Source organism: Natrix helvetica (assembly GCF_964273705.1).
Source record: "Natrix helvetica genome assembly, chromosome: 5".
Classification (NCBI taxonomy): domain Eukaryota; kingdom Metazoa; phylum Chordata; class Lepidosauria; order Squamata; family Natricidae; genus Natrix; species Natrix helvetica.
In genome coordinates, this window is record NC_138551.1 from 76995473 (window position 1) to 77009161 (window position 13689).

General features: G+C 39.4%; 1 protein-coding gene across 5 annotated transcripts in view; it reads left to right on the forward strand.

Annotated features, from left to right (window-relative positions):
- PLCE1 (phospholipase C epsilon 1) overlaps nt 1-13689 on the forward strand; it is a 172248-nt gene that overhangs the window by 79865 nt on the left and 78694 nt on the right. For all 5 annotated transcript variants that reach the window (XM_081953906.1, XM_081953904.1, XM_081953907.1 and 2 more), the window contains exon 3: nt 4898-5156. In XM_081953906.1, the coding sequence (XP_081810032.1) occupies nt 4898-5156 (259 nt within the window). The remainder of the gene's footprint in view (nt 1-4897; nt 5157-13689) is intronic.

Consider the following 13689-nt stretch of genomic DNA (forward strand, 5'->3'; position numbering starts at 1 on the left):
TCGGAGGCAGAGATGGGGCTGAGGCCATCTGACAGTGATTAGGTGCCTATGAAGCTAGACAGCAGTGAGGCAGAGGAACAGCTAGAGCCTGTTCCCAGTGTGCGCATGTGCAGAGCTGCCAGAAGAAAAGAACAACTAAGAAATCAGAGTAGACTTGGGAGTAAAGTCACAGGTGGAAGTTGATTGGCCCCTCCCATAGGGAATAAAAGAGGAGTGAAAGGGGAGTGGACTTTTGCAGGAAACAATTTGTTTGTTCGGTCATTAGATTCATTTCAGGAGTGCGAAGATCTGTCCATGAATCTCAGAGACTCTGTGCCCAGTCTTTCCTTGCACAGCACCTCATTTGGAAAATATTTATATGGCAGCTTTCCAAGATAGATAAGGTCTGTAGTCATAAATATTCCTTTGAAAGACTGTTTGCCAGGCCTTGCTGGATGTGAATGAGAAGAATTCACATTTGTTTAATAAAAGGGGTTTTGGACTCTGCCTTGTGTTTTTTGGGGAAACCTAGATCAAAACACCAGGCTAGAAACCAAGAGCCTATGGGTTCTAGTCCAGCCTTTGGCATGAAGGCCGGCTGGGTGACTCACTCTCTCAGCCCAACTCACTGCTGTTGTTAAATTAGTAACATGGTGGAGTGAATCTGTCTTCCCCATTGACTTTGCTTATCAGAAGTTCTCAAAAGGGGATCACATGACCCCGGGACACTGCAACGATCATAAATATGAGCCAGTTGCCAAGAATTCGAATTCTGATCATGTGATCGTGGGGATGCTGCAATGGTTGTAAGTGCAAAACAGCCATAAGTCTCTTTTTTCAGTGCCATTGTAACTTCAAACCAGTGGTGGGTTGCAGGCGGTGCACCCCGGTATGGGTGTACCGGAGCCAGCCCGGAGCACCGGATACCGTTCCGGTACGGTGCTCCGGAGGGCCCACCCGCTTGCCCTCTCTACTTTCTGTCCTTTTACATCTTCAGTGCTTCCGCACACATGCGCAGCACGTACAGCGCCTGCTCGACACTCCGCTGAGTAGCTGGAGCGTCGTGGAGGCTCACAGAAGCACCAAGTGGATGCCGGCAAGCCCGTTTTAATTGTACCAGTTGGAACGGAATCCGGAACCCACCACTGCTTCAAACGGTCACTAAATGAACTGTTGTAAGTTGAGGACTACCTGTATTAGGTGCCTTCGTCTCCTTGAGTTATTTATAAATATCATAAAGTTGAGGAATGAATGAATGAATGATTGAATGTAATTCTTTGATTTTTACCAATGTTTCCTGAACTATATGCTTATACACATCACAGACTACTATATTAGAGAAGCAATTCTTTTCTTTTTCAGAATGGGTATGCAGTTCATTGTTTCAGTACATCCTTTATGAAATAATTAGAAATCTGAAGTTTGCTCTTAGTTCTGGTTCTCAACTGGATGCCGATTTATTTTTAATTAATCGGGAAATCTTTATAACCATGTTTTTGAGCAAGGAAAAAAGTTACAAGTGTTTGAAACAATCCGATCATGTTTTCTCCCCTGTAATTTTTACTAAGATGCCATAGTTTTTAACCTTGGATTTTTGCTTGCGGTTTTGTGCTCCTCTGTTAAGCCACAAGACTAAAATAAATATTATAAATAATTTAACATTCAGAACAGTTTGGGTGCTTTTCTTACACATAACATTCTGCTAGGTAAGTTTCCAAATCTAGTCTTATGGTGTAGTTGATCCATCTCTATTATCTTGTAATAAAGCAAATATAATGAGTTTGTATTCTAACCAAATAACTCACGTAATGCTTTGTAACATAAGAAAAAAAAAGTCCGATTGGGATGATATTATGAGCAATTAATGTTTTCCTTTGGCATATTAACTAATGAAGTTTAGCCAACTTTTTTCCTTTCTTTTCCCTTTTTCTATATTTAATTTTATTCCTGATGAAGTGTTTTGGAGAAATCTAAAGCTTGCACGTTGGTACCTCTGGAGTGATCTGTAATAAGGATACACCTTTCATATGGCTTTTGGAAAAATTCTTGGATGATTTTTTGACAAAAATGCTTTAGTAGTTTATTTTCATAAAGAACAAAACTAGATTTGGGTATTTTAAAATGAATATGTTTCTCTTAACAAAACAGCTGGGGTCTATAGTCAAAATCAAATCAAATCAAATTTTATTTGATTAGCCGCAACCCTCTCCCGAAGGACTCGGGGCGGCGTACAGTCAAAAAGATAAAATACACATAGGACACACATACATACGAAAAAACAAGGACAATTACATTTGTGCATGGAGGAGAGTAGACCTGCAAGTGAAAGACAATAAACACAGCTAAAAACACAGTTAAAACACAGTTTAAAATCCCCTAAATAAAATTGCTGAATTAAAAACCCCTCAGGAGCGTAACGAAGTCATGGTTGAGCCAGGCCAGATATTTGAAAAAGGTGGGTCTTGAGCTTAACACGGAAGGAGCGGAGGTCTGTAGTGGTCCTAATATCCGGGGGGAGGTCATTCCACAGGGCTGGGCCCGCCACAGAGAAGGCTCTGCTCCTAGGCGCCGCCCCATGACATTGTCTAGTGGACGGCACCTGGAGAAGTCCCTCTCTGTGCGAGCGAATAGGTCGTAGGGATGTATGGGGCAGAATACGGTCCCGGAGGTAACTAGGTCCTGAGCCATGGAGCGCTTTAAAGATCGTAATCAAAACCTTGAAACGCACTCGATAGACCACAGGAAGCCAGTGCAGCTCGCGCAGGTGTGGTGTCACGTGGGAGTACCTGGTGCTCCCCATAATCACCCGCGCGGCCGCATTCTGGACCAACTGTAGTCTCCGAGTGCATTTCAAGGGAAGCCCCATGTAGAGAGCGTTACAGTAGTCCAGGCGAGATGTCACCAGCGCATGGGTGACTGTGCGTAGAGCGTCCCGGTCCAATAGGGGGCGCAATTGGCGCACCAGGCGAACCTGATGGAACGCCCCCCTGGCCACAGCTGTCACATGTTCATCCATGGACAGCTTGGCATCCAGGAGGACGCCCAAATTGCGCGCCCGCTCCACGGGGGCAAGTTGAATGCCCCCAATGGCCAGAGATGGAATTATCTGGTTGAACCGGGGAGCCGGGACCCACAGCCACTCCGTCTTGGAAGGGTTGAGCCTGAGTCGGTTGTCATCCATCCAGACCCGTACGGCTTCCACACACCGGGACATCACTTCGACGGCCTCGTTGGGGTGGTTCGGGGTGGAAATGTACAGCTGAGTATCATCAGCGTACAGGTGGTATCCCACCCCAAAACCACGGATGATCTCACCCAACGGCTTCATGTATGTGTTGAACAGGAGTGGCGAGAGGACCGACCCCTGTGGCACCCCACAGATGAGGGGGCTTAGGGTCGACCTCTGCTCTCCTGCCAACACACGTTGCGTCCTGCCGGAGAGGTAGGAGCCGAACCACCGCAAGACGGTGCCCCGGATCCCCAACCCCTCCAGTCGGTGCAACAGGATACCATGGTCGATGGTATCAAAAGCCGCCGAGAGGTCTAATAGGACCAGGATAGAGGAACAGCCCCTATCTCTGGCCCTCCAGAGATCGTCTACCAACGCGACCAAGGCCGTCTCAGTGCTGTGCCCAGGGCGAAAGCCGGACTGGCGCGGGTCTAGATAATCATTCTCCTCCAGATGTCGTGGAAACTGAGAAGCCACCACACTCTCCACAACCTTCGCCAAAAAGGGAAGGTTGGAGACAGGACGATAATTGACCAGCTCCATAGGGTCCAGGGAAGGCTTCTTGAGCAAGGGTATTATCTTTAGTGCAACAATTTTTCTTGCCACACTTTTAAGTAGAATAGATGAATACATCATGCAATAGATACTTTCTGAATAAACTAACAGCTATGATGATCCTTAATATTTGGGTAGCCTATATACGCCTATGATGTTTTATATTGCTACCCAAATAAAATAATTAAAATTATGATCCTCTGTTGTGGAATGGTTTTATCTGGTATTTAGACTTCTGTTTTAATGTTAAGATATTTAGGGGAATACATGTTCAATAAGAGTTTATGCATCCTCTAATATTGTTCATATTTAGCAATATCAATAGCACTTAGACTTATATATAGCTTTATCGTGATTTCCAGCTCTCTCTAAGTAGTTTTACAGAGTCAGCATCTTGCCCACAAAAATCTGGGTCCTCATTTTACTGACCTTGGAAGGATGGAAGGCTGAGTCAACTTGACTCATATAATTTAACTCATTATACTGTAATGCAGCTTGAATGATGCTAAATTCAATTCTTCGGCTAAAACAATTTACCTGTTTTGCCTTTTACCATAATTCTTCATAAATCACAATAAGCTATTGTTAAAATATGATTGTCTAGTTTTCTGCACCATGTTAAGCCATATCCAAGGAAGTCACACTGTAGCTTTGTGTAATGTGTAAAACTAGCCCGTAGGAAACTCTTTTAAAAATCCTTTTACAATTTCTTTTCTCTTCTGCAGTACAAAGCTCTCTGCAGCCGTGTCATATCTTCAGTTTTTTCTGACACTACAGTACTGTTTATTTCTAATGTCTTGATTATTTCCAGAAGAGTTTCTATATAAATGGCTCTTGGTGCGAATAATCCATTCTGGAGTCTTTCCTTAACAGATTATTTTCCCAATAAGGAAAAAAAAATAGTAATGCTGGAGGGTGGGTAAGGGGGAAACAGAGGAAAGACACATGGATGACAGTCTTTATCTGGAGTCCAAAATTATGTATGTAACACAGCATAATGAAAGTCAGCGAAAGCCTTGTATGAAAGCTTCCTGAAAGAGCACTTTCTTAAATTAGATTTATTTCTTTTTTATTTTTATGCTTGAATAAATTCAAAACAGAACTCCGTTTATTCACTCTGATATTGTTTTTCAGCTCTTCGGGTCAACACAAGGAGCTGAAGATTCTTTGGACTACTTTCCCCATCCAGTGAGGATTTTCTTTACGCCATGCCACCATGCAAGTTACATGACACCATGTCTTCAAAGAGCTCCTGAGTACCGGGCTACTTTAAGTAGAACTTCTCTTTCAGACTTCATCAGTGGAGCCTTACTCGAAGCTACTATATCTCTGGGAGCAAGAAGTGGCACCTTAAACATTTCAGGAGGATCAACCGGAAAGACAATGTTAAAAGGTAATAAAGCTATATAATTTCTGATGGTCTGCTTGTGAAAGTTGTTATGTGTGGAATCTTTCTCCAAAGAGCCATAGGCAAGCCAAATTGTGTGTGCATGTGTGCTCGTAAATAGGACAGAAGCAACCTAGAACTAAGGAGAAATTTCTTGACAGTTAGAACAATTAATCAGTGGAACGACTTGCCTCCAGAAGTTGTGAATGCTCCAAAAAAGATGCTTTAAAAAGATGTTGGATAGCCATTTGTCTGGAACGGTATAGGGTTTCCTCCTGAGCACGGGGTTGGACTAGAAGACCTTCAAGGTCCCTTCTGTTGTTGTTGGGGTGAGTGTGTGTGTGTGTGTGTGCATGAGTGCGCGCACATACATATGTATTGGACATACATTTATATACATATACATGCATGTATACACATTATACACACACACACACAAGCATATATATTGTACATACATACATATCCGTACATACATACATACATACATACACATATGCATATATGCACATACATACACATTCAGGCCACATTTTTAGAGTTCAAATGATGGATATTTTAAGTTTTCCATACATATTATTTTGGGGGGAAAACCCAGAGCCTCTGATTTTTGTCTTCACAATGCAGAGAAGCTGTTCACAATATTTTTAACCGATAATTTGAGGGTAAGTAAATTACCAGATTAAAATTGCCCATAAATAGATGTATAGTGATATAATGTTTCCCTACTAAAAATGATCAAAATATAAATACAGAATTTGCAGATTGTGATTAACGTGACATAATCAGCATCTATTCATTAGATCTGGGAAGTTCACATGGTGTTCTTGGAACAAGTTGTTTTTATTTAGTTTAATGAAAAGAAGGACTAGGGAAGACATGATAGCAGTGTTCCAATATCTTAGGGGTTGCCACAAAGAAGAGGGAGTCAAACTATTCTACAAGACACCTGAGAGCAGAACAAGAAGCAATGGGTGGAAACTAATCAAGGAGAGAAACAACTTAGAACTGAGGAGAAATTTACTGACAATTAGAACAATTAATCAGTGGAACAGCTTGCCTCCAGAAGTTGTGAATGCCCCAACACTGGAAGTCTTTAAGAAGATATTGGATAGCCATTTGTCTGGAATGGTATAGGGTTTCCTGCCTAGGCAGAGGGTTGGACTAGAAGATCTCCAAGGTCCCTTCCAACTCTGTTATTGTATTGTATTATATTGTATTATTGTCTTTTGCATCTTTAGGTTCTATAGCCAATATGGTGAATCTCATCACACGGCTTTGAATTTTTTTAAAAAAAAGAATCTCTCTTCCTAGATACGTCATTCCATAGGGCTGGACTTCAAAAGTTTTAGCACAGGGTTCTATGCCCCGTTGCTGGGTGGGTGTGGCCATGGTGGGCGTGGCCTAGCCAGCCTCCTGCACCACGACGGGAGGAGCATTTTTGCCCTCCCCGGGCTCTGGAGGCTTTCCTCTTCCTCTGGTAGGGTGAAAACAGCCTCCCCAGGCTCTGGAGGCCCTCTGGAGATCAGAAACTGGCCCGTTTCGACCTTCCCAAACTTCCGGTAGGCCCAGTTTTCATCTTTCCCAAGCCTCAATGCGCACCCTGCACTTACCTGCATCCAAAACAGGTCACATGGGGACTCCGGGGAGGGGTGGCCATGGCCAGCCAGGAGTGGGATTTGGGAGTTCTCCAAACTGCATAGAATCTTAGCTAGAGTTTCTCTTGAATTCCTACAAACCCCCCAGCAGCCCACCCCTGCCATTCCATCAGGTATGGTAAAATTCAGTGTCCATAGATATATTATTTTGTGGAGTCTCTCAAATTTCATGCTTTTAAGAATGTTAACCGCTTTAAGATTATAATGTCTCAAAGCACTGGGTAAAGATACTTAATTGTGTTTTTATTGCAGTTTATAGTGAAGTAAGATTCCATGTCAAAGTGGTCAAAGTGGTACTTAATGAAATGGAATTAACGGACAGTCCTCATTGTTTTGGATATATTCAGAATGCACGTCTCTTTCGGTGTTAAATAATTAGGTGTTCATTATTTTCCTGAAAACTGATGGTCAAAAGATTTATAAAATGAGGAATTAAATAAATGCGTTGTTCAGTTTTAGAATGTAGTAGATTATCACAAAACCTCAATGAATAAATATTGTTATATTTTAGTGTCATTGTTATAATTTAGTCTCTTGATTTGTACAATGCTGTCAATCTAGTATGTTGTTGCTGTAATGAATGCTGTAATGTTTATTGGAAAACTAATGTATGTATCTCTACAACTGTACAATACATTACTAAATCAGACTCTAGATACAAATGGTTGCTTCTCTATACCAAATTGGGAGATTGTAGGATACAGAGAAGAATGCAGGGTAAGGATATATTTAAAAACTTCCCAAACACAGGGAATATACTTTTAGGAAAGTCATGATTTCTACCATGTATTGTGATGTCATGTTGTTAGAATGTTACTTTTTTGCTATTTTTCTCCTATATTGTTTTATATAATATAATAAAATAATACAATATAAAAAAATATAATATAATATAATAAATATAATATAATAATATAATTAATATAATGTAATATAATATAAAATAATAATATAAAATAATATAATTAATATAATAATAATAATAATAATAATAATAATAATAATAATAATAATATAAAATAATATTAATTAATAATATATAATATATGATATGATAAGATAATAATATAGTAATGTAATGTAATGTAATGTAATATACCGTGTTTTCCCGAAATTACAACATGTTCTGATAATAAGATCATGCTATGTTTTTCCTGTGGGCAAAAATATACGCCCTCCCCCAATAATAAGCCCCCTGGACAACTCCCCCTCCAGCCAGGCAGAGCGCCACTCACCAACCTAGCGATATCCCAAAAGCGCAAAGCCGCAGGAGCTGGGAGGGAGGGCAAAGGTGCTCACATTGCTTGATGCCTTTGGGATACCACTAGATTGGTGGGTGGCGCTGTGCCCAGCTGGAGCGGGGGGTTGCCAGGCAACTGCTCTCATGAGCAGCTGCCCGGCAACACCCCTTTGCAGCTGGGCAGAGCACCACTCACCAACCCAGTAATATCCCAAAGGTGCTAAGCCACCTGGTGTTCTGCCCAACTAGAAAGAGAGGTTGCGTGAGCACTTGTTCTGCCTCCAGCTCGCGTGTCTCCCTGCCTCACCATGCCCAACTCTCTCTGCAGGGTTGGGCCAGGGTGCCGGCGCTGCCCCGCTGCTGGGGCTCCTGCCACTACCACCACCGCCATGCTCTGAGCATAACTGGCTTCCAAATTCCGTAGATCCACTGCCGAGTCTTCCAGCAGTGGCCGCTCTGGGACTATGCTCTATGGTTGTGGGCTGGCGAGCGTAGTCCCAGAGCGGCCGCTGCCAGAAGACTCGGCAGTGGATCTCCGGAGTTTGGAAGCCGGTTATGCTCGGAGCATGGTGGTGGCGGCAGTGGGCCGCCGCCGCCCTGGCCCAGCCCTGCAGGGAGATTGGGCATGATGAGGCAGGGAGGCACGCGAGCTGGAGGCAGAACAAGTGCTCGCGCAACCTCTTTTTCCAGCCGGGCAGAGCGCCACACGGCTTAGCGCCTTTGGGATATTACTGGGTCGGTGAGTGGTGCTCTGCCCGGCTGCAAAGGGGGTTTGCCAGGTGGCTGCTCGTGAGTGTGGTCGCTTCAAGGCTGTTGTGTTGCACTGCTGCGACAGCACAACACAGCCATTCGCCCATGAGGCTGTGTGCCCGGCCCTTTGGGAGCCCGCTCGCAAGAGAGCAGCTGCCCGGCAACCCCAAAACAATAAACCCTCCCCCCATAATAAATCCCAAGCCATATTTTGTAGGTAAAAAAAAAAAAGACACACTCGTATTTTCGGGGAAACACGGTAATATAATATAATATATATAATATAATGTCATTCTTGTCATGGTCCTTTTATTTCTAAGCTTATTTAGCATTCCTACTCAATTTATTAATCTATACAAATTTCATTTTTAATGGTAAGCACAATAAAGAAACGCGATTTGTTTGTGTATTTAAGCACATCAAACAATTTAGGGAATAACTTAAAATATTAAACACTTCGTTTGCTGGCTGTTCTGCTTCCTGTTACTATAATCTTGCTATCCTTGTTACTCTTTCATTCCACTAGAACTAATTTATTATATTGTTGATATTTTTTGTGAATCATGTCACATTTGCCAGAATTATTGAACTCATTTGAATATCTTGCACTAAATTTCAAAAGATGTATCAGATTGTCACATGATAAAAGTAAGGGTTTTTTTCCCATGAAAACAAATACTCATGTAGACCAGAAGCAAATATCTTGATATGTGAGAGATTAAAATGAACAAAATGTGTATTCATTTATACTTCATTAGACTTTGAAGATATAATCAGTGACCTCTTAGGTGGAGATCTTTACAGTTCTTCATTATTAAAATATTTTTTTCATCTAAATAGTTTCACTTTAACCTTTTCCTCTGAAAAATAATTAGTTCAAAATAAATTTAGAATTTTGATAATATAAACAAAAACAAACCCATACCTAAATATGCCATGTACTAATTAGGAACATGCTTGAATTTTTAGAAATAATCATTGTGAAGGAGGTTTCTGATGTATTTTGACAATTTAAAAGGATATAACTTATTGCCTATTGCTATGTATGAAAACTAATGCAGCGCAGTATTGATTATTAGAACATTTTGACCTCACTGAGTCTGTTCCAGGTGTATTGATTTCCATGTAGCATAAATGTGTTTGTCTTTTTCTTGTAATTAAATTAAATACTAGTCTTCGTAATTTTTTAAAAAGTAGAATTTATCTTGTTGCAGTCATAGTGTTTCTGCTTTTATCTGGTAAGTAGGTAACCTGACCTTTATGCCTGTTGTCTTTGTACACATTGTATTTACACATTGTATTCTAATTGTGTATTTTGATAGTTCTTAATTTCAGCTGTTGCACAGCAGTGAATGCAAGTAAATGTAGCATGTTCTATTTCTCTGCTTTTGAAAGCATCTGTACAGACTGATATTTTATAAGAAAATAGAATAGAAAAATTCAGTTTGCTGGTAAGCTTTATGACGTATAGTCATTTCTCATGTCTTTTTAAATCTAAATGTACTCTCAATCTTACACGGGAAAAGACCCGAATACGCCAAGACCTGTATACCTGTACCCGTGAAAATCTACGAAAACAAATACTATATAGTATATACACTATATATTTATATACACACACACACACACACACACACACAGTTACAAATTGGTAAAAGCATCAGGAATTTTGTATCAGGAATCAGTTTTTGTTTAGATGGCACATGTTGGCCTTCCCTTCTCCCATAACATAATTTCAAGTTCTCTTGAATCCTTATTCGCCCTGTTCATCCTGAAACATTTTTTTCTGTCCTTCAAACCAAATTTTGGGAAATCAGAACAAAATGTCTACTGGTTGTTTTCTCATAGTATGGTAACCAAGATTCTAAAGAGCCACTGTGTAAGCTTAATTACATTGCTATTTTTCATCTCGAATTCTTGGCACTGTCTTGGGGATTCCAGAAAGCTGGTTAATAATAGCTGACCTGAGTTAATATTAGAATGTCATATAGCATTCTTATACAATATTGCAAACAAGGGTTGTGGTGACTGGGGATTGTAGAAAGGATATTAATTTTTAGGAGTTTCCCATTCTTTACAATATTATTATTCATTTATTTGCATGAGAAAAAAAGAAAAAATAGTGGCAATAACTTATTTCATTGACAAAATTAATAATGACTTAATCAGTGGTAACTTAATTCATTGACTTATGACCACAATTGAGCCCAAAATTTTGATTGTTAAGTGAGATATTTGTTAAGTGAGACATTTGTTTGCCCCATTTTACAACCTTTCTTGCTGCAGTTGTTAAGTGAATCACTGCAGTTGATAAGTTAGTAACATGGCTATTAAGTGAATCTGGCTTCCCCATTGATTTTGCTTGTCAAACGTTTGCAAAATGTTGTCACATGACCTTGGGACAGTTGCCAATCATCTGAATTTTGATCACAACATCATGGGAATGCTACAAAGGTTGTAAGTGTGAAAAATGGTCATATAAGTCAATTTTTCAGTGCTGTTGTAACTTTGAATGGTCAGTAAATGAACTGTCGTACTTGTAATGGAGGAGTACCTGTAATGTGTGTTCACCAGAAGAAGAATAAGTTTCACCAGGATTTAATTTATGTTGTTGTACATATTTTAATTTTAATACAACCTGATTAACAATTAAACAGTTTCATGTCATTTGTAGTACTGAACCAGCTATGATTTTTAATTTAGTCATTGACGATCAGATTTATATTATAGTTGACTATAAATAATAATGCTCTGTCAAGACTTGGAAAGAGGACACTTTGGAGCAGAAATATGGCAAAAAAGGCAGGGTTTGTATAAACAATTTCCTGTTGATTTTTTTCCCCTTTGGGTTCAATTATCGCTCACATAGCTTGTTCTTTCACAAACAGGTGGAGACTAATCTTCTTTAATATAGAAGTGCAAATTTTCTTTCCAATAAGACTGCAGGAAAAGGTCAGCTATAACTGATAGCAAATTAGATTAATACAGTATACTTACTGTAGTTTCCTCCCCTCCATACTTCTTATAGTATGTATTGCTTATGAAAGAGGTGTAAAGAAATCACCAATGGGTTTTTCTTTTTATACCTAAAAATATCAGAATTTAACCCTGTATTATTAGTTTCTAAAAAATTAAAACAACACTAATCCCTGCAGTTTCTGGCTCCTGTATAAATGTATTTGACCATAACTGAGTCCGAAATTTCTGTTGCTAAGTGAGGCAGATGTTAAGTAAGGTTTGCCCCATTTTATAATCTTTCTGGCACAGTTGTAAAGTGAAAGTTAGTAAGTTAGTAACACAGTTGTTAAGTGAATCTGGCTTCCCCGTTGACTTTGCTTGTCAGGTGATCACATGGCCCTGGGAGATTACAACTGTCATAAATATGAGTCAGTGGACAAATGTCTGAATTGCGATCACATGACCATGGACATGCTGCAATGGTTGTAAGTATGAAAAATGGTCATAAGTCACTTTTTTCAGTGCATTGTAACTTCGAACAGTCACTAAATGAACTGTTGTAAGTCAAGGACTACATATAGTTGAGAGGTAAAGAGCAGAAGCAGATGATACAATTATTTGAAGGTATAATCGAGTTGAGTGCCGTGTATGTGATCTCATGAATGCAGGTGGGATCTGGGTTAAAGATTCCCTTTTTCAGGTGAGTTGTAACTTTGAAGAATTGCTAAGCAACAAGTCATAAGTCAAGAACTACCTGTAGTATTGGTACCTCTCCAGAGCCATTGCTTGTGTACTGTATTGCTATCACTACTTTTTTCTAACGGATAATGATAGCAATAGCACTTAGACTTACATACCGCTTCGCAGTGCTTTTCAGCCCTCTCTAAGCGGTTTACAAATTATCTTGTCCCCAACAATCTGGGTCCTCATTTTACCCACCTCGGAAGGATGGAAGGCTGAGTCAACCTTGAGCCTGGTGAGATTTGAACTGCCAAAAATGCAGGCAGACAGAAGTAGCCTGCAGTACTGCAGTCTAACCACTGCGCCACCATGGCTCATGATACTTTCAATGGTGCAGTACCACTGTTGGACTCTAATATCAAGTAAGATTCAAGTGCTAGAATATGTTTTTGGATTTTGGGGTTTTGTACTGCAATGCTCAATTTTTTTCAATGTTATGTTCAATGTAATATTCACTGCAGTACATCGTTTATAATGTGAAATATCAAAGCAATTTTGCCGAAGCAATTTTCATCTCTGCAGGGAGGAACTTCACTTCACTAGTAGTGCTTTTTTTACTGTATAATTACTATTAACACCCTACTGTGTCTCATTATATTTGGATATTTGTTGAACTTTTGTAATATTCAGTTTGAAAATAGATGAATCTGAGCTGTGGCTACATATTAATCTTCATTATTTTAATTTATTGTTATTTATTAGAGAATTAACCTAATAAATGCTATTTTTGAAACTATTAGACTAAATTGTTATTTGAAAATGTCTGAAAATGTCACTATAATTCTAAAAATGCCCTCATCACATGATTAAGCAATATACTTAAAACTGAATAGAACATTGATATAATTTGATCTAAGCAATTTAAACGAAAAACCATCTGATGAACTCTATTTTTAATATGAAAATGTCAACAAATCACATTGCTTTTTCTATAAATATATAAAGATTAAAATCTCCAGTGATGATGCAAAAATGAAAATGGCAAAATTGGTGCTAGGGAGAAATTTCACTATTTTTAAAAAAATCTCTATTGGCTCATTTTTTAAACCTAAGCTTAAAACAATCTATATAAATTCCATATACATATTTTTCCAAGGACAAAAAAAAAGCTATTTTTCCTTAATGGCTTTCTGAAATGGTAGAGGACTATTGTAAATATTACCTCTCTTCTTTAATGCCTTTTGACTTTTTA